General features: G+C 42.8%; 1 protein-coding gene across 1 annotated transcript in view; it reads right to left on the reverse strand.

Moving 5' to 3' along the window:
• LOC136635827 (zinc finger protein 585A-like) overlaps positions 1–27,294 on the reverse strand; it is a 44,618-nt gene that overhangs the window by 17,172 nt on the left and 152 nt on the right. Inside the window, exon 2 of the mRNA XM_066610950.1 lies at positions 26,037–26,163. Coding sequence (XP_066467047.1) covers positions 26,037–26,163 — 127 coding nt within the window. The remainder of the gene's footprint in view (positions 1–26,036; positions 26,164–27,294) is intronic.

Raw genomic sequence — 27,294 nt, forward strand, 5'->3', positions numbered from 1 at the left:
CTGACTGATCTGGGCTTGTCAATAGCTGTGTGACAGGCAGAAGGCCTCCAGGGGAAGCTTTCCTTGCAGCTGGACCTGCAATGACAAAAACATTTCAGAGCTGTCAAGGTGTCAGTGAATATACATACAGCAAGGAAAGACTGTTGCCTTCCCTTCCGCTGGAAGCATCTGGCTGGCCACGGTTAGGAGCCAATTACTGCAGGAGATGGTCTGATTCCACAGGGTGCTTCTTATCCTCATCTAGTTCTAGTCAAGTCTGTTTTCAGCATCACACTAGGATGTCCAGGGGCTGGTGCCAGAAGGGAAATAAAGTGGCTCTGTAGGTAGAATTAGAACAGATGAAGTAGCAAATGCATGTACTTAAACTAAGGAACTCTCTGCCATGTGAAATGCTGATAGCAAATGACTCACGTGGAGCTAAAATGTTTGACAAATGCATGGAGGTGAGAACTGTACGCAGGCATGTCAGGGCTGGGTCTTCTCAGCATCACGTCCTGTCCCAAATCCTGGAAAGCAGCAGATGGAGACATTCTGGAGTGAAAGTCTCAAGGGGGAGGTCTGGATTTTGGCTCCTCTCTTCCCCAACCTCTGAAAAAATTCTAGCATCAGGTGTTGTGTTGGGAAATGTGTGATAGGACCAGAGGTGGCCCATAAATGACTTTCTTGCGCACTATTAAACACCCCCCACTCCAACAGCAACCGCCTTTGTGGTTGTGTTCATTGGTGCAGCCATTTCTAGCAAGTTTCCCCAAAGAGAATCTGTGCTCAGGACAAAGGATCGTCCTCTCCCTCCCTTCTCCAGCACAGGGAGGTCCACAGGTGAGCCACTCTCCCCTCCCTAAAGTTTCTAAAGTTTTGGAAACTTTAGAGCTAGCAATTCCAAGGAAGATTTGAAAATCTATTTTACAGCTATTGCTTCCCTGAAGGATTTGACCCAGTCCAAGCGGCATGAGTTCATTAAAAAGTCCTGGGATAGACTGATTCAAGTTACTGCTAGTCACAACCATAAGGCATTTTGGGACATTGTCTCTAGATCTTCCAATGAAGGTACGGGCAAATTTAATCTAATTTCTAGCCATTCTTGGCGCCACCATTTCTCAGTCTTGTTTTTTGATCCGGCAGTTGTCGGTAGTGGGGACCCAGAGATTTCTTTCTCTAATTTTGAGGCTTGGCCTGACATGTCTGAAGGGGAAATTCTTGATTTAATTGTAGCTCTAAAGCCGGGCAAGGCCCTGGGGCCTGATGCCATTCCTACCAACTGGCTCAAAGAAGAACCTTCATTCTGGACGTCCATTCTGGCCCCGCTCTTTTCAGCCATCAATGCTTCTGGTCGATTTCCCAAAGTCTGGCTTAAAGCCATAGTGATCCCCATTTTTAAAAAAGGTGATCCCTGCAAGCCGGACAATTTTAGACCTATCAGCTTAATTTCTGTAATTGGTAAACTGTACGCAAAACTTCTCCTTCAGCGCCTTAATCAATGGATTACCCATTCTAACATCTTGGGAATAGAACAAATAGGCTTTAGACAGGGGAAATCCACCCTGGATCATGCCCTCATTCTCCAACATTTAGCGCACAAATATTCCACCCAAATGAAATCAAAACTCTTTGTTGCATTTTTAGACCTCAAAGGGGCTTTTGATAATGTGAGCAGAAATCTTTTATGGATAAAACTAGTTCGTATGGGGCTAGATCCTAAACTGCTTGCTCTTATCCGGGGTTTATATTCAAATACAACTGCCCAAGTTAGATACTCCCCGAGAGGTAATTGCACTGATGAGTTTCTCACCAACAAGGGGGTGAAGCAGGGTTGTGTGTTGGCTCCTACACTGTTTAATCTCTTTCTAAACGACCTGGCTCCTGCTCTAGCCACTGTTGACGGTCACCCTCCTAGATTGAGGAACTTGCAGGTCCCAATTTTATTATATGCTGATGATGCGGTTATTTTATCTCGTTCTAGCTTGGGGTTGAAACACTTGATTAGGAAGTGTGTTGAATTCTTTTGCTCTAATGAGTTACAAATTAATTATACCAAGTCAAAAATTGTAGTTTTTGAAAGGTCCTGGAGACTAAGAGAGTGGAGATTTAATGGACAAACTGTAGAACAGGTTAGGACATTCAAATACCTGGGCATTCTTTTTTCACATAATTTAGCATGGACGTGCCATTGTTATATGGCTCGCTCCCTTGCTAAAGCCTCTTCGCAAGCCATTGTTAAATTTTTCCATAGCAAAGGTGGTTCGTATATTCCAGCGGCACTGAAGGTCTTTAATGCGAAATGCTCCCCCCAACTTCTATACGGGGTGCCACTCTGGATCCAATCGTTTAATAGCTCACTGGAGCAGATTCAGTCAGTCTTTTTAAGAAGCATACTAGGTTTGCCCCGGTGTGTTTCTTATGAGGTGCTCTGTATAGAATCAGGTCAAATCCAACTTGAAACTCTGGCGTGGATTAGAGCGACTAAATATTGGCTTAAAATTCTCTACAACACTGATTCCAACACTCTTCTATTCCATCTTCTTGATGACCCTTACTTTACAGATGAATTTTGGAGTGCAAAAATAAAACAACTGGGAGTCGAGCCTGATTTACTTGGCCAGTTGTCACAAGACGAGGCATTTAGGCTCATCAAAGAGAGACTCCTGGATATTCATACTTCCAATATTTTATCTGCTGCCAACAAAGTCTGCTCACCATTACACTTTCATTTACCGGTCAGAGTAGGGGAAATTCCCAACTATTTATACACCTTGGAATGTCCAAAAACTAGAAGGGCCTTTTCTATGGCCCGTAGTAATTCCATTCCATCTGCTGTCCTTTGGGGCAGATTCAATGGTACTCCTCCACATGAGAGAATTTGTCCATGTTCTCAGCGTGCTGTAGAAACTTTAGTCCATCTTCTTTTCCATTGTCCGCTTCATTATGAGGCCAGGAGGAAATGTCCAGCTCTCCAACCCTATCTCAATTTTTTCTTGGAGGATTCTATTATATTGCAAGCCTTATCAGCTTCCACTGACCCTAACACCATTTCCCAGATAGCCACATTTATCTCGCAAATTGTGGCATCTAATCTGAAGCGTGCCCCCATTTCTTTGAAGTTTCTGAATTTCGGGAGTTAATTGCAAGTTGGTGTGTTATGTTATAAGCAAACTTTTTTTTTATTAGCTGTATGAAAGTGTTTAATGATCTTTTAACTGTATGCCAATAAAGGTAATGAAACTGAAACTGAATCTGTGTTCAGGACAGGTCCACAGGTGAGCCATTCCCCCCTTCCCAGTGCAACAGACCAGGGACTCTGAATGCACCCAAGGGAAGAGCCTCTCGTCCCCACTGCACTATTCCTGGGTGTCGCACAGACCACACAACTTGGCAGCCACAGACTCTCCTCCAGTGCACAGTGCAAAGGGAAGATCCTGCCTGTGCTTGGGGGGTAGCAAAACAACCAGAGTCCTTCTCCTTTGCCAGCCTCCGCCAAGACCTCCTCCAAGCAGGCAAAAGAGGCCGAACCTCAGGAATGCTTGAGCACTGCCCTCCCCCTGGATCCAGAGCATGCTGGGAGGTGTAGTTCTTTGTTTTCTTTGCCTGAGACGCTCACTACCTTTGCTGCAGCCTTTGGGGAGGGAGGAGGCTTCTTGGTGTCCCTGATGCGCTTCCACCCCTGAACCCAGTTCAAAGGAGGACGAGCTCTGGACTTTGGACTGGGGTGCAGAAGGGAGAGAGGCAGGTGCAGCTCTGTCCTGCAGTCATCTGCCTCTGCTGGGATCCCGGCCAGAGATGCTGAAGGGGTCTTCTCTGCAGTTTTTAGGAAAAGGCTTGCCCTCCCTTGTCACCACCCTCCTGCAGTCTGTTTCATCCTCTCCCCTCCCCCTTTGGGAAGGGGCCCGAAAGAAGCTTCCTACCCCGATGAAACCCCTGCAGGAGATGGACACTTGGTCCATCTTGGTCTGATTCCACAGGATGCTTCTTCTCCTTATCTAGTTCTAGTCAAGTCTGTTTTCAGCATCACACTAGGATGTCCTGGAGGTGGTGCGACAAAGGAAATAAAGTGGATCTGTAGGTAGAATTAGAATAGATGAAGTAGCAAATGCATGTGCTTAAACTATGGAACTCTCTGCCACGTGATATGCTGATAGAAGGTGACAGAATAAGCAAGGTAATATGCCATTAGGGCAAAAGCTTAAAAGCCACACTATTTTCATTTAGGGAAAAGCTTAAGAATTGAAATCTGGCTGCTCTGCTGAATTGGCAGCTCTGCTAAATGTCAAGGTTGCTACTGGAAAAAGATAAATTTTAGAAGAACAACACATATTTGACTTAGACAAAGACAAAGCCTATTCCCCTTTGAAAGTAAGGAGGAGGCGAGAAGATAAGAGGAAGAAATAGAAAATACCAGGGAAGCTTCTGCCTTTGAAGGCTCTCTGTTTGAATAGCAAACTAAAACAGATCACTACGAGCAGATGGGCGTTATTTGGCAGAAGAATTCGCATCTTAGCAAAGACCTTCTACAGTTTTAAAATTGTAATTCTTTCATGCTTTTTAGAGCAAAGGACATTGTCATTGTCTTAGCTAGAAGCCTTACATTAAAACACTGAAAGAATTATTTTAGAAGCTGTTTGCTATTTTCACAGAAGTCTCACAGAAGTGCCAAGGATATCACCATGTTTGCCTGCCAGTTATTCTTCCAAGCTTTAAAATAGTCTTTGTCCTTAAAGTGTAATCAACATATATAGAGATATGGTAGCCATTAGAAATAAGTTTTAACTGCCTGATTTTATTAAAGGTCTGACTAAAGCATGGAAACATATAGAATAGCGAAAGCCATTTTCATTCATAAGTTAGTCTCACAGAAAAGCTGCTTAGAAAGCTGTTTTGCTAGTTTCACAGACTTTGGAATTTGGAAAAGGGAGTTGCATCTCAAAGATAGATAAAACTCCTTCTTGGCAGAAATATATGGCCAGCCAAGCTGGGAAAACACATATACAACATTGTAGTAAGAAAAGTTTTAGTATTATCAGTTGGCAGGCTGAAATAGGTTTAGCTAGTGGGACACAGACACCTGCAGAGACGAGTTTAGAAAAAGAATACATTTGGGGAGCAGAGTTAACATTAAATGAAGTAGCAGGAACCTCGGAGGCTCCAGGGGGGGACGACGACTGCTAAATAGATGTGTTTTTCAAGTGCCTCAACAATGAGGTACTCTTCGTTGCCAAGAAGAAGGAACGAAGGCTGAGATCTTGAACAGGGGAGTCTCTTGGAATGGCAATTCCAGAGTATTTTTCCCCCATTTGCTCTGTGCTGAATCACATCGTATCCCGGACGCCATCTTCGGAGATGATTCGGACAGCTGAGAACTCCCCCCCCCCACGGCCTAGATACAACAACATGACAGTGAAAAAAGCTTTAAATTGTGAGTAACCAGCTCATTAAAAGGCTATAAAAAGAACTGCAATCAAGAGGTTGGAAGGAGGAAAAGATAACTTTAAGATTATTAATGTTGGCTGGTAGCCACCCAGAGGGGAAATGAGCAAATTTGGATTTAAAGAAACCCTTGCTGGAGTATTTTTTTGTTTCGTAATAAGGGTGACTGCAAGAAAAGGACAGAGATAGAAGATAAGATCACCCTGCTGAATGGTATGCATGGAATAGAAATAAATAACTAATCATCAACAGCTGAAATGACTTTTACTTTCGCTTTCCTAGCAAGAAGGCTCCATTCAGGCCTGGTCATTTAAAGGCATACTAACTTAATTTGTCAGTGTTATTGACCTGGATTACTGATCCACCCCTTTTGGAAGAAGGGATGCAAGATAATAAAACTTGGATGACTCAATAGTTGTTTGACTGATTTGACATTGCTATTGACTGGCAGTGGAATATTGACTTAAGCTTTTTGGATATAAAAATTGGAAATTAGCCCTACAAGAAGGTGAAACAAGATAATGAGAGGTGGTTGTTTTTTTTAATTGTTGGACCATTTTATCTTTGTTTTTTACAGCCAGAGGTATATTGGCTTGATTTGATATTGATAAGAATGGCATTTAAAAATAAAGGATGTTAGTAAAAGCCAGTCCTTATTAATAGATTTGTTGTGGGATTTCAGAAGTGAAATGAAGCAACAGGTCAGAAAATTGTCTGAACAAATGAAGCAAATAATCTCTTACCTGACAAGCATGCAGGAACAGATTACAAATAACAGACAAGAAAAAAGAATGGATCAATTGTCGGATGAAACTAAAGAAGTGGAGATTTTTGAAATGAGACAGGAGATGGAAAAAGCAACCGTCATTATGAGAATTAAGAATCTTAAGGAAGAAAAAAGAGGGAACTTTCAGAGAGCACATTGTTTCGAGAAGAGGAAGAATTTTTGGATTAAACCCAAAAAGAACAGAGTGAAGAAAAAGGAAGAAGAAAAGAGAGGGGTTAAGAAATTTAAGAGAGTTAAGAAGAAAAAGAAGAAATGGAAGGAGCAGTGGGAGGCGGAAGAAGGAAAACACCAATAAGACGGAGAACAAAGGAAGTACTAAGACAGAAAGTGAAAATGGCTGAACAACAAGTAGAATTTTCTTTTTTTCCCCTTTTGTAGATATCAATGGACTGAATTCTTTTTAGAAATGAAGAGTATTCCATTAATTATATTAAATCAAAGTAGATCTAAATGAAAATTTGGAACAGAAATATTGTGAAAATTAAAGAGGTATTAAGATAACTGAAAGGGTTATTCTATAAAAGAGAAATTATATAAAATAATTTATAGATGGTATTTAATTCCAGAGAAAATAGTAAAAATGTACCCTGGGTCATCAAACAAATGTTGGATAAGTAAAGAATTGAGGGAATCTTTTATTATAAGTGGTGGATATGCGAAAAAGCAAAGAAATATTGAAAAATGATATATAAACTGTTACAAGAGGTATTGAAGTGTGTATTACCATTTAAACTGGAAACATTCCTCTTAAATGCGACATCAGAAACTAAGAATCAGATAAGAAATATTTTATTTTAAATATTAGTTTAGTGGTAAGAAGAGCATATAAGTAAAAATTTTATGATTGGATAGATAATTTTAGATAAAAAATATTGATTGTTTAGTTAAATTATTAATCAGTAGATTAACAAATATGATAATTTTTGTATTGATGAATAATTTTGTTATTAGAAATTATCATTTTTTATTTTTTATTTTTTTTGTTGGACTAATGTATGTTGTAATCCATGGCCAATACCCTCATGTGTAACCTGTGTAGTCCCAGCCCTAAGTCTAACTGATTTTCCTTACCTGTATCTGTAATAAATAAATAAGCTTTGTTAAAAAAAGAAAAGAAAAAATACATTTAATTAGATAAGCAAGTACATTCTTGAGAAAGCCTTTGTTTGAGTTGCAATTGCAATGGAGAAATGAGTGTTAAAGGGAGCTGGGAAAAAGCAGTTTGCCTGACATGTAATGTGTTCAAAGGTAAATGGGAGAAGGATTTCTTAAAAAGAAATCCTATATACAGTGAAAGTTTGGCTTGTTAAAATATATGAAAAATCACAAGAAGCTGGCTGAAGCCTGAGCACAAGGTGCTAGGCAACCACTGAAGGGAAGAGGTCATTTCTTGGCAGATACACACCACTATACCCCTTAATAAGTAATTGGTCACAATAGTCAAATAGAATTAAGGCATAGAAAAAACTGTTAAAAGCAGGTTTAAAGGACCTTGCTTAACAGAGGTTGGCAGAGAGCCCCACAGTGTTTTGCTGAGAACAGGAGAAGGAATGAAGGAGAGAGAAGACTGGTGGCTCAAACAAGGCCATCCTAATCAGGAAAGGAGATGTATGTCAAGAAATAGGTCTGAAGTCCTGCCAAATGGTCAATGCCAGGCCAGTTCTGAATAAAATAAGGTTATAGCACACTCTACTGGTTCTTGAAAACTTTGTGTTCAATATGTTTAATGGTTTAATTTTACCTTATTGGAAACCTGTAACTTGAAGCTCATTATCAAGTGTCTCTAAGGCTATCTACAGCCTATTAAGAGTTAGCCCCATCTATGATGTCAAACTTCAGCCAAAGGGAAGTTCAAATCTTCAAACAAAGGACCCAAAATGTTATAAAGGGTCTGGTTAAGATTGATACTCGCTCTCAATGCTTTGGACAGGAGTCCCTTGAGATGCTCCTTGCTGGCAACGTAATAAAAGCTTGCAGACAATCACCCTGACTACTGAGTCTTGCTTTGAACCTTGCAACAATGCTGATAGCCAGTGACTTGTGTGCAGTGAAAACATCTGACAAATGCATGGAGGCGAGAACTATAGGCAGATATGGGCACTAGCAGAGACCAGCTGCCTCTTAAGTGCAGCTGCTACTGCCCCTCCTTCCTCCCAGGTGTTTCAGCCAAACGGACCTTGCATTTTGCTCATGGAATCTGTACTGTTTGGCAGTATTTTGTGCTACGCTGACACACACTGAGATCATTGCCAAGATGTAAAGGTTGGTCCAGCCAATTCCCACCCCTTCATGGATCCAGAGAGTTCATCAGCCGTTACTTACACAATTTCAGGTTTCCCTTCACAGTCATGAGGTCTAGATACTTAAAAAAAAAAAAAAAGATAAGTAACAATGATAAGATAGCAACTTCTGCTTGCATAATCTCACAGACTGAAGATCAGCATTTCTTAAGATTTTTTGGTCTCTAGAGCCTGATGGTGAGGTGCTGGTTACATGGTGCATTTCCTCAGGACCTTAGTTTTCTACCCAACCCCATGTTTTTCTCACAACAACCCTGTGATGTAGGCTGAGCTGAGAGATGGAGACTGGCCCAGTGAGCTTCATGGCAACATCCATCTCTGCAGAGCTCCCAGAGTGAGTTTGTTGTGGCTTCTACTTAGCAGGGAGTTTCTGATGATTTGTCAGAACAGGGAGATGGCAGAAACTTTGCCCACATTCTGTGCACACATTTGGTTTCTCTACTGCAGCAATTTTCAGTCTTTTTCATCTCATGGCACACTGACTAGGCATTAAAATTGTCAGGGCGCAAACTTTATCCAAGGACAATTAAACTGTAATCCACCAAAATTCAAAGTTATAAAGTTGAAATTATTCTTTCATATATCCATAACAAGTTTGGCTAATCTATTCCACAATTTCTCCTCACACCGATAAACAGCTGAGGGGGAAAGCCTCCCCCTTCTCCTCTTCTCACGGCAAAAAAAGAACCAGATCAGGCAATCAATTACTCAGTCCATGCCAGGCATACACAAACGGAATGACACTTACTTAAGTCTTTCAACGTCTTTCCCTGCTGGGGCCTTCAGCTTGATTCAGCATGAATTCTTCACCATTGCTGCCAGATGGCGAAATCTCCTGGGCAAGCCCCCCTGGTGGGGCTTATCTCCTCAGAAACAGTGCCATCACCTGGAGGAATTTGTCAATATCCCCAGGTCTCCCTGGATCTGCAGTTTTGGGGAAAAAATAGAGTGCCTTTCAAGAGCTCGAGAAAGGCACATCTATTCGGCTGCTGGCTAGGGCCCCCCAATGTCTGTGCATTGGAGTATCTATTGCCTTGGTTTGATATTATTGTTTGGGATTGCCGGAAAGAGCAACAGGATGTTTTGAGATTCTTGCAAACAGAGGAATGTGGTTGCCAAGGCTACAAATATAAATAAGAGAACCAAAATAAGAACACTGCATCAGTGACATCTAGAAACTTCTAGTAGATTTTAAAAGACATTGCAGGAACTGGATTTGTGTCTATAAGTGGAGCAAGGAAGATAATACGCTGAGGGCATTTAGTGATCTTAAAGAGCATTGCAAACAAAAGATATTCGAGTTTCAAAGGAAGGAACAACGAAGATGCCGGATATGAAAGTCCGAAGTGTGCCAGCGTCGGCGATGGGATTTGAAAAATTAGTAAAAAGGAAAGACTGGAAGCAGACTGTGCAAGACAACATGGAAAAACTGTTGGCAATGGTACAGCAACAAATCAATCAATCTGCATAGACCCAACACAGCGTGGATGCTTTAACTATTCAATGAACTTAGTGGACACCTGATAGATGTGAAAATTACATCAGAAGAAGACAAACAAGAGATTGGGGAAAAAGATAAGAAAAGCTGACCCTCAATGGCGGAGAGGAGTTGCCGTCAAGTGGAGCATGGGAGGCAAAGGGACAGAGAGAGACCAGACCGGGAAGGAATCCAGCTGGAACAAGGAGTTCTATGAAAGACTAGAACTATTCAATTGTAAAAATTCCTATAGGGGTTTAGAACAGCCTGCCTATGTAAACCACCTTGGATTAAAAGTCTGAGGAGAATTCTGATGACCAAAGTAAGGTGGTATATAAATAACTGTATAAAATAAAGAAAAAGAACAAACTAAAATATCGGAGATAGAAGAAAATCAGCATGATGCAGAGACAATGTTAATGGAAACTCAGATGGATAATGCAGCTCGAGTGGTGAGGATACAAAATATACCAGAAGAGAATGGAGGAGATACGTCGCGACAGATTGTCAGATTAATATCAGAATGGATTGATACACCGATGGAGAAGATACCTAATGGATTAGATTCAGTGAGAAGAATGAGCAATTTTTATCTGAGAAAACCTGAATTACCAAGAGAAATTCATGTGAAATCCATCAGAACCTTTTACAGAGATAAATTACTGAAGGCTCCACAAGAAAAGAAATGGACAGTGGATGATAAAGCTAGAATTTTGAGACATGTTCCATGGAGAGTGAGGAAGAAGAGAAAAAAGAATTGTCAAGGCAAGGTGTAGAGATGGGCTGGTGGACGCACCTATAATTAGATTCAAGATTTGGGGGAGACAAATAAAAAGATTTCTATATGGAACAGACGCTATTTGATAGACTATTGCTAGGAACAAAAGAAAAATATACTTTAAAAATGTATATGTTTTAATTGGATTTTGATATGCAAGAAGAAATAGAAACAATGTATGATAAAATGGGCACAAAATATAGGTCATAATATCATAATAGATAAATGGGAACAGATATGGAAGCATAATATAAAACTTCTTAGAGCAACACATTTTAACAACCTGAATTATTTGGTTTAAAACTATTTTAGATATTATAGATAAAGAAAAAGATGTGTATTTAGTTATGATTTTAATTGTAGTGAGGATTTTGTATATTAGATATTGGAAGGATTTTAAAATACCATTGAAAGATGAATTAATAGAGAAAATAATGAATGTGGTGGAAATGGACAGGTTTTCAGAAAATTTGGATCAACAACGAAAAGCGACACAATGGAATTTTATGCCTGGTTGAAAATGAAGTTTTAGAAATATATGATAGGGCATTTAGATGATTGTATTACATATATACTATGATATGATATAACAGATGAATGATGAATGAAAAATGATATTAAGAGGTAAATTTAAAAGAGGAAACTGTAATGATTTATAAGTTTTAGGGATATATGATAATGATATATGATTTCCTGCACCCCCTTTTTTTGTGTAGTGAAGTTGGTTGTGTTTTTAGTGTTATGTTTTATGTGTGTTTATTTCTGTTTTTGGAAAATAAAAATAAAACATTGTCAATTGACAATTCTTTTGACAATTGGCAAGGCACACCATGCTGCCAGTGGAGGCTCACATCCCCCATTGGCCCCACTAATGAATGACCTTTCCCCAAATTCCTGTGACACACCTGTGGACTGCTTGCGGCACACCAGTGTGCCACAGCATGGTGGTTGAAAATGACTGCTCTAAACAGTAGTAAGAGGGTCAGGGCAGGTGGGAGGGCTTTTGCACTGTACGGTTTTGCCGTGGTGAGCCCTCTGCTGCTGTCTGGAGGCTCGTGTCGCGATCTCACTGCTGGGTAGCACACACAGAGCTTCATCTACCTCACAGGGTTGTTGTGAGAAGGAGCGGAAAAACCATGTATTGCACCCTGAGCTTCTTGGAGAAAGAACAACATAAAAATGTGAAAATTAAATTAAATTGATAGTAGTTCCTAACAACACAGTCCTGGAATGTGCTGGAATCCCTAGCATGTATGCACTGCTGAAACAGAGACGCCTGCGTTAGCTCGGTCATGTCGTGAGAATGGATGATGGGCAGATCCCAAAGGATCTCCTCTATGGAGAACTCATGCAAGGAAAGCGCCCTACAGGTAGACCACAGCTGCGATACAAGGACATCTGCAAGAGGGATCTGAAGGCCTTAGGAGTGGACCTCAACAGGTGGGAAACCCTGGCCTCTGAGCGGCCCGCTTGGAGGCAGGCTGTGCAGCATGGCCTTTTCCAGTTTGAAGAGACACTTGGCCTGAGGGTTTGAAGAGACACTTTGGGTTTGAAGAGGGTTTGAAGAGACACTAAAGGGTTTCCCAGTTTGAAGAGACACTTTGTCTGAGGCAAAGAGGCAAAGGCCCATAGCCAGGGAGACAGACCAGGGACAGACTGCACTTCCTCCCAGTGTGGAAGGGATTGTCACTCCCTTTTCAGCCACACTAGACGCTGTGCCAGAACCACCTTTCAGAGCGCGATAGTCTTTCGAGACTGAAGGTTGCCAATACATTATACTAGGCATGAAGGCATCATGATGAACATGTAGCCATGCACCTAGCTAGAGGAATATGCAGTCTTTTTTACCTGTCTGGAGCTTGTACATCAGTTCCTGCCCTTGACCTAGAAGTGAAATGCCTTCAGCACCCTGCATGGCACTGTCCCCTGTGATCTCCGTGGGGCTGTGATATCCGTGGGAGCCCCAGTGCAGAGGGGGACGGTGATTCGTGTGCCTCTTGAAACGGACCATACTGGGCACTACTCTTGTTTGAGCTGGAATCTTAACAGCCAAAGTACAGAGAGAGTGGAGTCATTCTTAGGACGCATAATTAAAAATAACGATGATGGTTGATCATGTTGTTCTGTAGTGCTATGCCTGTGTCTTGAAAATGGTTTGCTATCTGAGATAAAATAATAATAACTTTATTTTTACCCCACCTTTCTCCCCGAAGGGACTCAAGGCGGCTTACAACAGGTTAAAACAGATTAAAAACATAACTTAAAACAGATAAAAGCAAATTAACACATATCATAAAAACAGCAGTCAGATAAAAAGTAGACAAGTAAAAAGAGCATAGAATAGCAAATCATAAAAGAATCAGACCTGTAAAAAATATTTTGCTATTTTGGATGGGCAAAAAATGGAACAAGCCATTTGTCACAAGCCCTCACCTAATGTCACCATGCCCTCAGAAATAAAGGTGGTGTGATCTAGTGGTTAGAGTATCAAATTTAAAAGCTTCAAATTCCCCCTTGACCATTACACTTGCTGGCTGATCTTGGGCTAGTTGACATCTCTCCGCTCGGCCCTACCTCACAGGGTGGTGGTTCAGGAAAAGGGGAGGATGGTGGCACTGAGTTCCTTGGAGGAAAAGTACAAAAGTAATGGTTTCAATTGCCACTTACCCTCCTCCAACCTAGAGTTTTAAGACCATCCTCTAATTCTAATTTTTCTCTGCACAGACCTCTGTGATATTCTCGATGGTCTTCCCCTCTTGTGATGTCGCTTCTGGGAAACTCCTTCAGGTTTTGAGGCTCTGTTTCTAGGGCAACTGTCTGTAGTAACAAATTGTCGCTTTTTGCCAGCTCTGCCGGACAACTTGTTACTACAGATAGTAGCTGTGAAAACAGAGCCACAGAACCTGGGGAGTTTTTCAGAGATTTTCAACCCCTGTGCTCCAAATTCCTGTGGCACACCTGCAGACCATTCATGGCACACCAACCTGCTACAGATCACCAGCTAGAACTTATAAGAACATAAGAAGAGCCGCGCCGGATCAGGCCATGGGCCCATCTAGTCCAGCTTTCTGTATCTCACAGTGGCCCACCAAATGCCCCAGGGAGCCCAGGGAGTTGAAAATCGCGGCTCTAATTCATATCTCCCCAAGTAAGAATCCTCAAGTTCCTTGCAGCATTCCTTTCTTCAGAACTGTTCTCCTTCCCCAACGACTGCAAACATTAAATGATCGTTTTGAAAGACTCCACGAAAAGCGAAGGGTCTTGGCCAAGGAAGTTGGATGAGAGTCTCACAGGGACAAATTCCCAGCTCCTTCGAAGATCTGTTTGTTGTGTTTTTCTTCACCTCTGTCAGGAAACCCTTTTTGTCTGTTGAAAGCGCGTGGCAAGCAGGACACAATTGCTGCTTCGCTCAAACAATCTCTTGGTACTTAAAGCATAAAAAAGTCCTTTCCCCCTGAAAGAGCAGAACCATGGCAGACTGTGCTAACACCCCAGCAATGCTGACCTCTTGCTGGGAGCTTGTTAGAGTAATTCTATGCCCTGGAATTCATTCACAGGCAGCTTACAAGTGCCCTGGCCTCACTTTTTTCCCTTCATTGTTTCTCTCGGAGCTCCTTAAGTTTGAAAGGACAGGAAAAAGAGGTGGTTGTGCTTCTGTCATGATGTCATTAAGTGATGTCATTAAGCAGGTCATGATCAGAAATTAGCACTTTTACTCACTCAGGAACTTAGCTGCAAATGACAGAAGAGAAAATACGCAAATCTTGATCATATTTTCAAGACATGGGAGAGCCCAATTATTGTGGGGCTGACCTTTCAGCAGTGACACCTCACCACAGCTCAGCAGCTGACAGTGGTGCTGGGAGACCCTGAGGGCAGGGAAAGATGTTCCATGGGCCACATCCTGCCCGCAGGCCTTATGCTTGACACCCCTAGTTCAGACAGCTGTGTGGCTTCACGCCATTGTTCCGATTCTAGCTTCTCCTGGGAACAGCTCAGTCGGAAAGCAGACAGCAGACAGAAGATGATGGCAGCCAGACCTCGTACCAGCCCACAAGCTTTTTGCCACAGGATGTTGTGATGGAAACTGGCCTAGATGGCTTTAAAAGGCAATTGGACTCTTTTGTGGAGGTCACCAGCCATGATGACCATATGCAACCTGCATGCACCTGAGCACAGACACTTCCCTCTCTGCTGCTGATGCATGCCCCCTCTTCCTCCTTGGTCCTCCTCCTCCACTTCTCTCCCCCTTTCTGTGTGCCTCTGTCCTCAGTTGCAGCTCTCTCAGGTCTCCCTCTCCCTGCTCACTCCTTCCACTCTTACGCCTCCCTCCAGTTATTGAAACTCCTGCCCCTCCCCCACACCCCACCATCACCTCCTTTTTGGGTTCCCAGCCTTCAGCCTCGAAGTAAAAGACCTGAATACATCACTAACTGGCACCAGGGCCCCCAAACCCATCCTTCCAGCTCAGTAGAGTCAGTCAGCCCCGGCAATGACATTGATGCCAAGTGCCATCACACTGGCCGATCGGCAACACATTGGCATGTTGATGGCAAATGGCCACTCCATGGATGACACTTTTAGAGCCATCGAAGCCAGTGACCCTATCTACACCTTGTGGCAAAGCATTCCACAGGCTAACTACACACTGTGTGAAGCTCTACCTCCTTTTGTCCAATCGGTTTTGTAATACGACCAGTAACTCTACTGCTCTGAGAGAGGAAGGTTCAGGGAACATCACAACTGTATGCCTGAGTATTATTTTAATCTGTACAAGTATAAACTAGACATTCCTAATTTCTACTCTATATTTTTTTATCATAACCATCAACAAAACATCGACAATACAAACCAATACAAACATACACATAGATTTGGGAGGGCAGAATACCATACGCCACTTCTGCTAATTTTTCACACTGTATCTCCCACTCTATAATTTCTCTTCTGCTTTCACCTCTTATTATCATTTATCCATATCATGCATCATAAATTCTTCCAAATGCCCTAATTATATTTTCTAAATGTTCATTTTCAACCATGCATAAAATGTCTTCCATTGCTCAATCTGTATCTATTTTTGTTGTTAATAAATAATTCTGAAAGTCTGTCCATTTCCATGACATTTATTATTTTTTCTATTAGTTCATCTTTCATTGACGTTCTAAAATCTTTCCAATATCTAACACAGCAATTTTCAACCTTTTTCATCTCCTGGCGCACTGACAAGGCACTAAAATGGTCAAGGCACACCATCAGGTTTTTGTGAACTGACAAGGCACACCCTGCTGCCAAGGGGCGGCTCACAACCCCATTGGCCCTACTAATAAATGATCTTCCCCCAAATTCCTGTGGCACACCTGTAGACCACTCGTGGCACACCAGTTGAAAATGGCTGGTCTAACATAAAATTCTAGCAACTGTTAATACCATCATAACTAAATACACATCATTCTCTTTATCTATAACATCTAAAATAATATTGAACAAAAAATAATTCAGCTTTCAAACAATGTTAACAATGTCAACAATCTCTTGTATTAAACTCTTTACCATTCTCCAATATAATTGCATTTTTTTGTTTACATGACCACCACATACAATAAAACAATCCTTCCACACACTTATATTTTAAGCAATATTTTGATACATTCTGATTCATTTTTACCAATTTCATAGGGGGCTGTTCTTATGTTCTTATCTATAAAACAGTTATATCCATATTTCATTTTTACATTTAAAGAAGACTTTTTATATTTCTAAAGTATGTTTAACCCATTATGGCTGCAATCCTAACCACACTTTCCTGATAGTATGTCCCATTGAACAAAAGAGGACTTACTTCTGAGTAGACCTGGTTAGGATTGTGCACTATGTTGACTAAGTAAATACTACAGCTTCCTTTAACCATCATGCTTCTTTGCACTAATTATCTTTCCTTGTATCTTTTTGTTCTTGTTATCGTTGAACGTCTACCACTTGCTCCTTTAATCTCTTCAATTCTTCTCTTTATCATCTGGTTTTTTCCCTTCCGATTCCCGTTCTAAATCCTCTATTTCAGTGTTCCCATTAGGTGGGTCATGAGTCAATTTCAGGTGGGTCCCCAATCATTTCAATGTTTTATTTTCAATATATGAGATGATGCTACCATGGCATGTAACTGCATTTGGGGAAATGTTACAGACCTGTACTTTTAACAAGCTACTATTGTCACAGGGTGGGGCAAGTGCCTTTCCCTTTAAGATGGATTAAGTTAGTTGTTTGCTACCCAGGTGTAGTGCATCAGTAATTTAGATAATAAAAGCAGGGCATGGGTGCCTGAAAACTGACACAGGAGGAGGAAGGGAGCTGGGGGTTATCTTTTATACTGAAAATGCTGAGAGACCTGTATGATGGTAGTTTTAGCCTCTTTTTAGTTTCTTGTTTTTAGCTACTGTAATGCATGTAACTATGTCTTTTGGAGTAACTGAAACTCCCTTAAAATAAAAATCTTTTACATGAAAAATTGGGTGCAATTATTGACCAAGGAATTATATGTTAATAGGACCTGGGCTTGGAGTAAGCTAAATAAAAAAAATTGCTCTTGGGGGTTTGTGGAGGTTGGTGTAGGTGGAGGAAGGTTAAATCCTGGTTGATTTGGGAGTCTCCCCTGGTCCTTCCCTACCCCAAGGATGATGTTTGTGACAATTATATATATTCTCTTACAATGATAGTAAATGTGACTTACTCCTGGGTAAGTGTTGGTAGGATTGCAGCCTAGGATTGCTAAAAATTTTCCTGCTTGATGATGTAACTTCTGGTCATGACATCACTTCTAGTGGGTCCTAACCAATTCTCATTCTAAAAAGTGGGTCCCAGTGTTAAATGTGTGAGAACCACTGCTCTATTTGTTCTACTAATTCTTCTCTTCTCACCACTTTCATTATTAAATTTATATTATATCCCTGTTACTGGAATTGAAAGAGGATACCTTCTGTAAAAGCCATCTGTATGAGATTCCCTTTCCTCTTAAGAATTTTACTACGTTCTCAGTCTACTTTCGCTTCTCTCTTACTCTCCATGGGAATATCTTACTCTTCAATATTTTAATTCTATTTCCATCAACCGTCCACTTTTTCTCCTGTGATAGCTTCAGTAATTTATCACTATGCCAATTCTGATGAATCTCACATGAATTTCCCTGGGCAGATCATGTTGTCTTATATATAATGTACTGACTCTTCTTACGGTATCTAAATCTTGGGAAATCTCCTCTTTTGGGCAATCAATCCAATCTGCTATTAATTCACCAATGTTCTTTGATGCATAGTCAGGCTAGAGCTGTAAGTGAAGCTCTTTTCACACTCCAAGCATTTATAGAGTTTCTCCCCGTGTGGGTTCTTTGATGTCCAGTTAGTGTTCTACGGTCTATGAAGCTCATTTCACACTCGGAGCATTTATAGGGTTTCTCCCCTGTGTGGGATCTTTGATGCACTGCCAGGTATGAGCGCGTACTGAAGCTCTTTTCACACTCCAAGCATTTATAGGGTTTCTCCCCTGTGTGAGATCTTTGATGCACTGCCAGGTTTGAGCGCGTACTGAAGTTCTTTCCACACTCCATGCATTTATAGGGTTTCTCCCCTGTGTGGATTCTTTGATGTACAGTCAGGTGTGAGATCACACTGAAGCTCTTTCCACATTCCAAGCATTTATAGGGTTTCTCCCCTGTGTGGGTTCTTTGATGTATAGTCAGGTGTGAGCTCACACTGAAGCTCTTTCCACACTCCAAGCATTTATAGGGTTTCTCCCCTGTGTGGGTTCTTTGATGCAAAGTCAGGCTTTTGTTCCAACTGAAATGCTTTCCACACTCCAAGCATTTATATGGCGTCTCACCTTTGTGGGTACTTTGATGTCCAGTTAGTGTTCTACGGTATGTGAAGCTCATTTCACATTCGGAGCATTTATAAGGTTTCTCCCCTGTGTGGGATCTTTGATGCACTGACAGGTTTGAGCGCGTACTGAAGCTCTTTCCACACACCATGCATTTATAGGGTTTCTCCCCTGTGTGGGTTCTTTGATGCACTTTTAGATTTTGACGTTCAGTGAAGCTCTTTTCACACTCAGAGCATTTATAGGGTTTCTCCCCTGTGTGGGTACTTTGATGTCCAGTTAGTGTTCTATGATCTGTGAAGCTCATTTCACACTTGGAACATTTATAGGGTTTCTCTCCTGTGTGGGATCTTTGATGCACTGCCAGGCATGCGCGTGTAGTGAAGCTCTTTCCACACTCGATGCATTTATAGGGTTTCTCCCCTGTGTGGGATCTTTGATGCACTGCCAGGTTTGAGCGCTTACTGAAGCTCTTTCCACACTCCATGCATTTATAGGGTTTCTCCCCTGTGTGGGTTCTTTGATGATAAGTCAAGTATGTTTTCTGACTGAAGCTCTTTCCACACTCCAAACATTTATATGGTTTCTCCTGTTTGTGGATTCTTCGATGCACAGTCAGGTATGAGCTGTTTCTGAAGCTCTTTCCACACTCCAAGCATTTATAGGGTTTCTCCCCTGTGTGGGTTCTTTGATGCCTAGTTAGTGTTCTACGTTCCGTGAAGCTCATTTGACACTCGGAGCATTTATAGGGTTTCTCCCCTGTGTGGGTTCTTTGATGCACACCCAGGTATGAGCTCTGACTGAAGCTCTTTCCACACTCGATGCATTTATAGGGTTTCTCCCCTGTGTGGGATCTTTGATGCACTGCCAGGTTTGAGCGTGTACTGAGGCTCTTTCCACACTCCATGCATTTATAGTTCTTCACCCCTGTGTAGTTTCTTTGACTTCTCAGTTCTGATTTACTCCTGAAAGTTTTTGCACCTTGAGAGCCTTGTTCCTCGCTCTCTCTGTTTTCTTTTTCTGGTTGTTCCAGGATGACAATTCCACCCTGAAAAGCTTCCCATTGATTTCTCCATTTCCCTGTCCATCTTTGCTCCTTCTTTTCTGTTCTGCCTTGGTCTCTGAAGGTCACGTCTTGGACATCATGCATGACAGTTTTTGATGACACCCAGTGGGGCTGCCCCTGATTCTCATTATCTTGTCTGTTGCTTCCTGGAACAAAAGAAAATATTTTCAATATATGAATAGAGAAATGGCAAGTCTAAGTCCCTGTCCTCAGAGGCATTCTGTGTATATATCCAGCCACTATTTTGCAATTGGTTCTGCTTATGGAATTCAGGGTTTTGGTGGCGAGTAAAGCAGTATATTGGCAGCCTCTGCCCAGTCCTTGGTTAGTTCAGTGTTTTTGTTTACTGATTCACTGCTAAGTTTTAATTATTCTAGTGCACTGGTTCCCAAACTATGGGCCATAATCTGATTTTTGATGAGTTTGTCAGCTTGTCATTTTTAGTAACTGACAAGCTGGTAGCTGACAAAGAAAATGTACTGAGCCTTACGGAAACGGAGCATCATGTACATGTTTACTCATGAGTATGCAAACTTACCTTGGTTAACACTGAAGAGCAGGCTGAGGGGGAAGCAATACTACCAAAATGTTCTATGAACACAGTCCCCAACACACTCTTGAGAAAGAAGTTCTTCCCCCCCCCAGCTGACAAGGAAAAAGTTTACAGCTGTATGGAAAGTGAAACTGAGTGATGCATGCACCTTTACTTGTGGGTAGTAAGGCTCAGAAAGCTGCATCCCAATAGAGTGTCACTTTCAATGTGGGCCCCAGTGGGAAAAAGTTTAAGAACCACTGGACTGGTCAGTGTAGTTTATATATTTTGCAAATGCCATCAATTTAAGATAAATGGACCATTTCCCAGAAAGGCAGGACCAAAATGGTGGCCTCCTGGAACAAAGTGCCAAGTAAGACAGAGCAAGTTAAGCATTTGTACAAAGAGCAGGAGGTCTGGTCTAGAGGGTAGAGCCTCCGTTAGCTTAAAGATAACATCAGAAGGTTGCCAGCTCGAGGACATCGGCATATTCTTGAACGACTGAGCAGCAGCTGACAAGCCCAGTTGAGTGATTCTACCTGCTCTTGGTGTGAGCAAGAAGCATCTTGGCTGCCCTCCATGTGAGAGATGGAGCTGCTTACCAGCCTGCATGGAAGAACCGGAGGTCAGAAGTGAGACCAAACTAGGAAGATCTATTCTGAAATGTGGTTGGTTCTTGAAAGAGAGAACCTCTATGATTGTAAAAATCCCCTTGAGGGATTTAGAAACACCTGCCTATGTAAACCACCTTGAAAGTCAGAGGAGTAATCAGATGACCAGAAAGGTGGTATATAAATACCTATTTATTTATTTATTTATTTATTTATTTATTTATTTATGTACAAGGAGAGGGAGGAAGAGAAGGAGAAGGCAAATGTACTCTCTACATTTAGGAGAGGAGAAGAAGTAAGAGAAGGGAAGTGTACTCTCAGTTTTCTAACCTTAAATCTATTTTCAAATTTAGCTTTATCTAAAGTTAGGACTTCGTCTCACCTGAGGGAGGACTTCTCAGGTCCAGTAATTTGGGGCACAGGAGCTGGGTGATCACAATAAAGGTAATACATAAGTGCTTGCTTAATTAAAAACAGTAAGGCAGACTTTAGACAAGGAGCTGATTCTGAAGGGAGTTACATCCCAAGTCTACATAGGCCTACTCTGAGGAGCAGCAGAGTCTACTGGAGAGTAAGAGCTCAAGGCAGAGGCACTTTGAAAGTAAACAAAACAGAGGAGGAAAAAGGAAAAGAAGTTTTTCTACTTCATTTAAATTTACCTTACTCTTAACCCAATTTAGAACTTAAATCTAAGTTAGAACATAATTTAAAGGTCAAGTAAATTGGGACACAGGAGCTAAGTGAGGGCTGTCAATCAATCAATCAATCAAAGCAGGAAGGCATAATTTGGACAGGGCACTAAAACTCAAGTCTAAACAGGTCCAGTGTGAGTTGACCAGAGTTCACCTGAGAGTAGGAGCCCAAACTAAACAGAGGAAGAGAGTAAAAGGAGAAGGCACACTTACAGTGCAATCCTAATTGCACCTGGGCCGTCTCAACAACAACAACAACAACATTTATATACCGCTTTTCAACAAAAAGTTCACAAAGCGGTTTACAGAGAAAATCAAATATCTAATGGCTCCCTGTCCCAAAAGGGCTCACAATCTAAAAAGATGCAACACCAGCAGACAGCCACTAGAAAATACACTGCTGGGGGGAGGTGGGCCAGTTACTCTCCCCCTGCTAAATAAAAGAGGAACCCCCACTTGAAAAAGTGCCTCTCAAGGCCCTGGAACTGGCCCGGGAGGGTAACAAACGTGTTGTAAAGCCTTTTTGCACCTCTACGGAAGTCAGCTAAACAGGTACAGAGGCTGCATCCAGCCTCCGAAGTAATGGAGGAAGATAAGTTTGTGCTGGCCTTTCCAGGCCAGCGCAGGAGTCCGGAGGGCATGGGGAAGGCGGGTGGGTGGGCAGGAGCAGATGGGGCCAGGATCTGGCAGTTCTTCCAGAACCCACCGCAGCCTTATGATTACAAATATTTATAGGCCATCTTTTAATAAGAACCTCCAAAGCAGCTCATAGAGATCAAAACACAATACAAATTTTAAACAGCATCTATTAAGAGGAAAATGCAGTTGCAAAAACACTTCAATATATAAAAGAAGAGCCCTGCTGGACACAACAATTTTGAGACGTAGAAATTTTAAGACATACAAAATTATGAAGGGGATATACAGAGTGGACAGAGGGAGTCTCTTTTCCCTCTCATGCAACACCAGAACCAGGGGACATCCACTAATATTGCGTGTCAGGAGAGGAGGACAGACCATAGAAAAACATTTCTTTAGCCAGTGGGTAGTCAGTCTGTGGAACTCCTTGCTACATGATGTGGTGATGGCATCTGGCCTAGATGCCGATAAAAGGGGATTGGACAAATTTCTGGGGGGAAAGTTCCATCACAGGCTACAAGCCGTGATGGGTATGTGCAACCTCCTGATTTTAGAAGTAGGCTACCTCAGAATGCCAGATGCAGGGGAGGGCACTAGGGTGCAGGTCTCTTGCTGTCCTGTGTCACTGTGAGGTACAGGAAGCTGGACTAGATGGGCCTATGGCCTGATCCAGCGGGGCTCTTCTCATGTTCTTTGTCATGAATATGTACAGTTTAGGCCTAGTAGCACATTCAACCTGAACCAATCTAACCAGTAACAGAGAAGTGGCTTGCAGTTTCTAGCTGCAAGGATGTGAGGAACAATAGCCAATGGAATTAACAACTCAATGGAAGGTGATAATGCAGCACCTATGCAGCAGCAGCCAGAAAGGCCCATCAAGGATGGAATGCAGCTTTAGATCTCCAGTGGGAAGGGGGAGAACTGAGAAGGCAAGCATTCAGCCCCACTTCCAGAAGATTCTGTCCCCAAGAGCTTCTGATTGGACAGTTTAAATGAGTTCAGAGTCACCTCAGCATGAGAAGTATAAGAACAAAGCCCAAGGGGTGTGTGAGAGTCTTTGTCATTGTCTTTTGGGTGGAAAAGGTCATGGGTGCAACATCCTGCAGGAGAGCCTGATCTACCAGGGCCATGTGGCCTTATAGGAACCTGGAGGAAAGATCTACAAAAGAAAGCTGACCCAGGTGAGAGTAGGGAATAATAGAGATAGCCAATTAGCTTTGTTAATTTATGCTGAGATGTTTCCTAGAAGTTTTATGTCTCTAGCAATTGCTGCCTTTTGTTACTTTATGTAACCCTATGTATTTAATAAAGCAAAAATCCTTTTTACTAAGTTGTTTCATTGTCTGTGCAGACAAAGGTTCAGAATCCTGCCTAGCCATTCAGCAAGCTACCAAATCCTCACTGAGGACTAGTAACTTCAGGACTGAGGCTTTAATTAGAGAAAGTGCTCAGTGCCTGCAAGGGATAGAATTAACCCTAGAGGGTCTCAGTGTCCCTGGACCGAGACACTGGCACATACAGGGTGGTGGCAGTACTACAGAACAGAGTTCCTTGAGGACTCTAGGGTTTGAGAAGCATGAACTCTGAGCACCCCAAAACCCTGGCAGTGTACGACATTCTTATGTTAAACGATAACATAAAAGTTAAGTGGAAATGTTTCGCTAAAGGGACAGCTGCATTATTATTTTGGGTTTTGATCGCTTACCCCCACAAAAGCCAGAGGCCTCTTCATCCAGTCCCTGAGCATCAGGCACCCACGGATCTTCCCCTCGTTCCAGCTGGGCAATGAGGTCAGGCTTGGTGGCTGGAAATCGCCCTTGGGAAGGAGAAGAGAACATTAAGTTCAGCTGAAGGTCCATGAACCCTCAGAGCTCTCCCGGTGAAGGCAGAGAAGAAACCAAAGGAGTGAAATCATTCTTGGACAGCAGGGCTCGGCAAGCTTCTTCTGGACCATGGCCAAAGGCCGCGTCTGGGAGTGGAGAGTGAGCTGCGTTCATCTCTGTATCTGATAAATGAAGGGAAGAATAAAAAGCCCAACTAACTACGAAAGTTTGTTTTACTTAATAAATACTGTAAATTTTATTATTACAAAGCACAGCTTCTAATTTGAATTAGGCACACTATTTAAATTATGGATGGTAAGTGAAGGAGAACGCCTGGCAGTTTAGCTACAATTACGCCACAAGTAGGAAAGACAAGAAAGACACACAACTGTGTGGCAGACAAAACTCAGCCATTTCCGAGGAATCCAAATGGAGGGTGTGATCCCTGCGCCAGCTTCTCCACGTCCCTCTTGAAACGTGGGGCAAGAACAGGTCACAGCATTAACAATGACCAGCCCTTAAACCTCCTCTCTGGAAAATGATTTGCCCTTTCCCTCTCTCCCCCCCCATGACCACAGTCATGCACACAGTCCCGTTTAGGCCTGCAGGCTGCACTCCTTTTCCTTCTGGAAAGAAACCCCACTGGACACACTGGGACTTACTTCTGAATAGACATGCCTTGAATTCTGCTCCAATTCAATTTATGGATGCAGTTCAGTTCAGCTCAAGTTCATGCAGGAGGCTGATCCATCTGGCTTGGCTCTGTGAGTGCTGCACCCCCAAAGAGGTGGGCATTTGACCCTGATTCCGTCTCGTGTTCCACACTTTGTGGGCGATTTGCAAGCCAAGCTGGCTCAACCTGTTTCATGCTGCTGCTCCAGGCTGCTGGGCTCACCTCCCTCTGCTCCTTCTCAGGGCCTTTTGGAGTCTTGCCCTGTTGCATGAGACCTGATGCTGGGGAGTCCCAGTTAAGTTTGATCTTGGTGGTGTGGAGCCTCATGCTCAGCTCCACCCACTCTGCCAAAGATCTCCAGCAGCTCATGGATCGTTTTAGCAAGGCCTGCCAAGATTTTGGGCTGATGATCAGCCTGAAGAAAACACAGGTCATGGTTCAGGATGTGGACTCACCTCCCTGCATTACAATCTCTGCACATGAACTGGAGGTTGTCCATGACTTTGTGTACCTTGGCTCAACGATCTCCGACACTCTTTCTCTCGATACCGAGCTAAACAAACGCATCGGTAAAGCAGCTACCACGTTTTCCAGACTCACAAAGAGAGTCTGGTCCAACAAGAAGCTGACAGAAGCTTGGAGGCAGCCTGTGCAACATGGCCTTTCCCAGTTTGAAGAGACACTTGGCCAACAGACTGAGGCAAAGAAGGAAGGCCCATAGCCAGGGAGACAGACCAGGGACAGACTGCACTTGCTCCCGGTGTGGAAGGGATTGTCACTCCCGGATTGGCCTTTTCAGCCACACTAGACGCTGTGCCAGAACCACTTTTCAGAGCGCGATACCATAGTCTTTCGAGACTGAAAGTTGCCAACAACAAGGAGCCTCATGACACGTGAGCAGCGCACACACTGCATAGCATGGCAAGCCAGCTGTATGCTATACATATTCTGTTCTGAGCAAACCTCAGAATCACAGGGCCTGAACCACAGGGAGATGAATGCTGGAGTTCTCAGGTGGGGGTGCTCTTCCCCACCCCGCATGAGCTTGGCAGCAGAAGTTCCATCAGTGCCCCAGCTACATGCGGAATGGCTTCACCCTCTCCTTAGCATAAAGCTTTAACCCCATGATCATGATATTGACTCCCCCCTGCCCTTGTAGCTGCCATGTATCAAGGAAGAAAAGGGGAGAGGGAGGCACAGCATGGTCTTTGGGGCTGGGGCCTTCCACTGGCTTTGGGGCCTCACAGGGCTTGGTGACGTTGTTTGGCAGACCAGATGCCAATTCCTGTTTCAGAGGCAGCAAAAATGACTTCCTGAAAAAGAAAAGGGCAAGAAAAAGCCACTGGCCACATGATGGAGGAGCCCCCTTACCCACAGAGGCCACATTCCGGTAATTCTCCAGCATGACTTCCCTGTACAAGGCTCTTTGGTCTGGGTCCAGCAGAGCTGCCTCTTTCTCGGTGAAATGCACGGCCACATCCTTGAAAATCACCGGACCCTGCAAGAACAAAACACCCTCAGACAGTGTCCAGGACCCCAGACCTTCCTCTGCATCTCCAGCACAGTCAGGAAATGAGTGGCTCCCAATCCAGACAAAACATCCACACTTCCCTTTCTCACCAGAAGAATCATGCAAGTATTTTCAGGCATCAAGTATAATCTTTTCCTGATCATGGATCCAGATAGTTTTTGAAGCAGTTTAGTCTCCACAGAATGGATAAAAACATTTGGGGAAAGCTGAACAAGGAAGCTGGGCATTTGCTCTTCTCATTGGCATCCTGTGTGCTCTTCTGCTTACATGGCTGCTGTCAGGAGGGAAGTTTTCGGATGATCTGCTGGGAGAGGACAGTTCTCATCAATATGCTGTCAAGGAGGGAGGCCTTACTGTTCAGTGATGGGCAGCCCAGTCCTCACCTGCACCGGCACAAATAAGGCCTGCGAAGCAGCCAGCGCAGGTGAGGAGGCGGCTACAGGGGAGTTTCTATTCTTACCACATCCCAGCCAGACCTATGGGGTTACTCAAATCTCCACCAGCTATATAGCTAGCAGACGTCCAAGCATCTTAGTGCAACACTGGCTCGCCCTTGAGAGAGGTCAGGATAAGGTAGAGGAGACACCCGTTGATCTTGCCAGGAAATTTTTAACAATCCTAGGCTGCACCCTACCCACACTTACCTAGAAGTAAGTCCCATTGACTATCATTGTTAAATGACTATACATAGTAGCTTGTTAAAAGTACAGGTCTATCACATTTCCTCAAATGCAGTCACATCCCAGGGGAGCATCAAGTCTAATATACTAAAAATAAAATATTGAAATGAATGGGGACCCATGAAATTGGCCTAGTGGGTCCTGACCCACAGTTTGAGAAACTACCATTCTAGAACTTCCTTCCTTCCTTAACCCGTTTCTGCCCAACCCACAGGTGTACCCGTTTGATCCTTGTTGCAACATTGGGCAGAAATGATTTAATCTTAATTTTTTCCATTGAGATACTTGATAAATCAACATTTTAAATGTTCACAGTGGCCTTTTGCTTCACCATCTGTATTGTCCGTAAGTGGCAACAGACTTTTACACATGTCGTAACTGTCCTGCTCTGGCTCCCCACCACAAAACTACCAACGTA

The sequence above is a fragment of the Tiliqua scincoides genome, unplaced genomic scaffold, assembly GCF_035046505.1.
Source record: "Tiliqua scincoides isolate rTilSci1 unplaced genomic scaffold, rTilSci1.hap2 HAP2_SCAFFOLD_104, whole genome shotgun sequence".
NCBI classification, from domain to species: Eukaryota; Metazoa; Chordata; class Lepidosauria; order Squamata; family Scincidae; genus Tiliqua; species Tiliqua scincoides.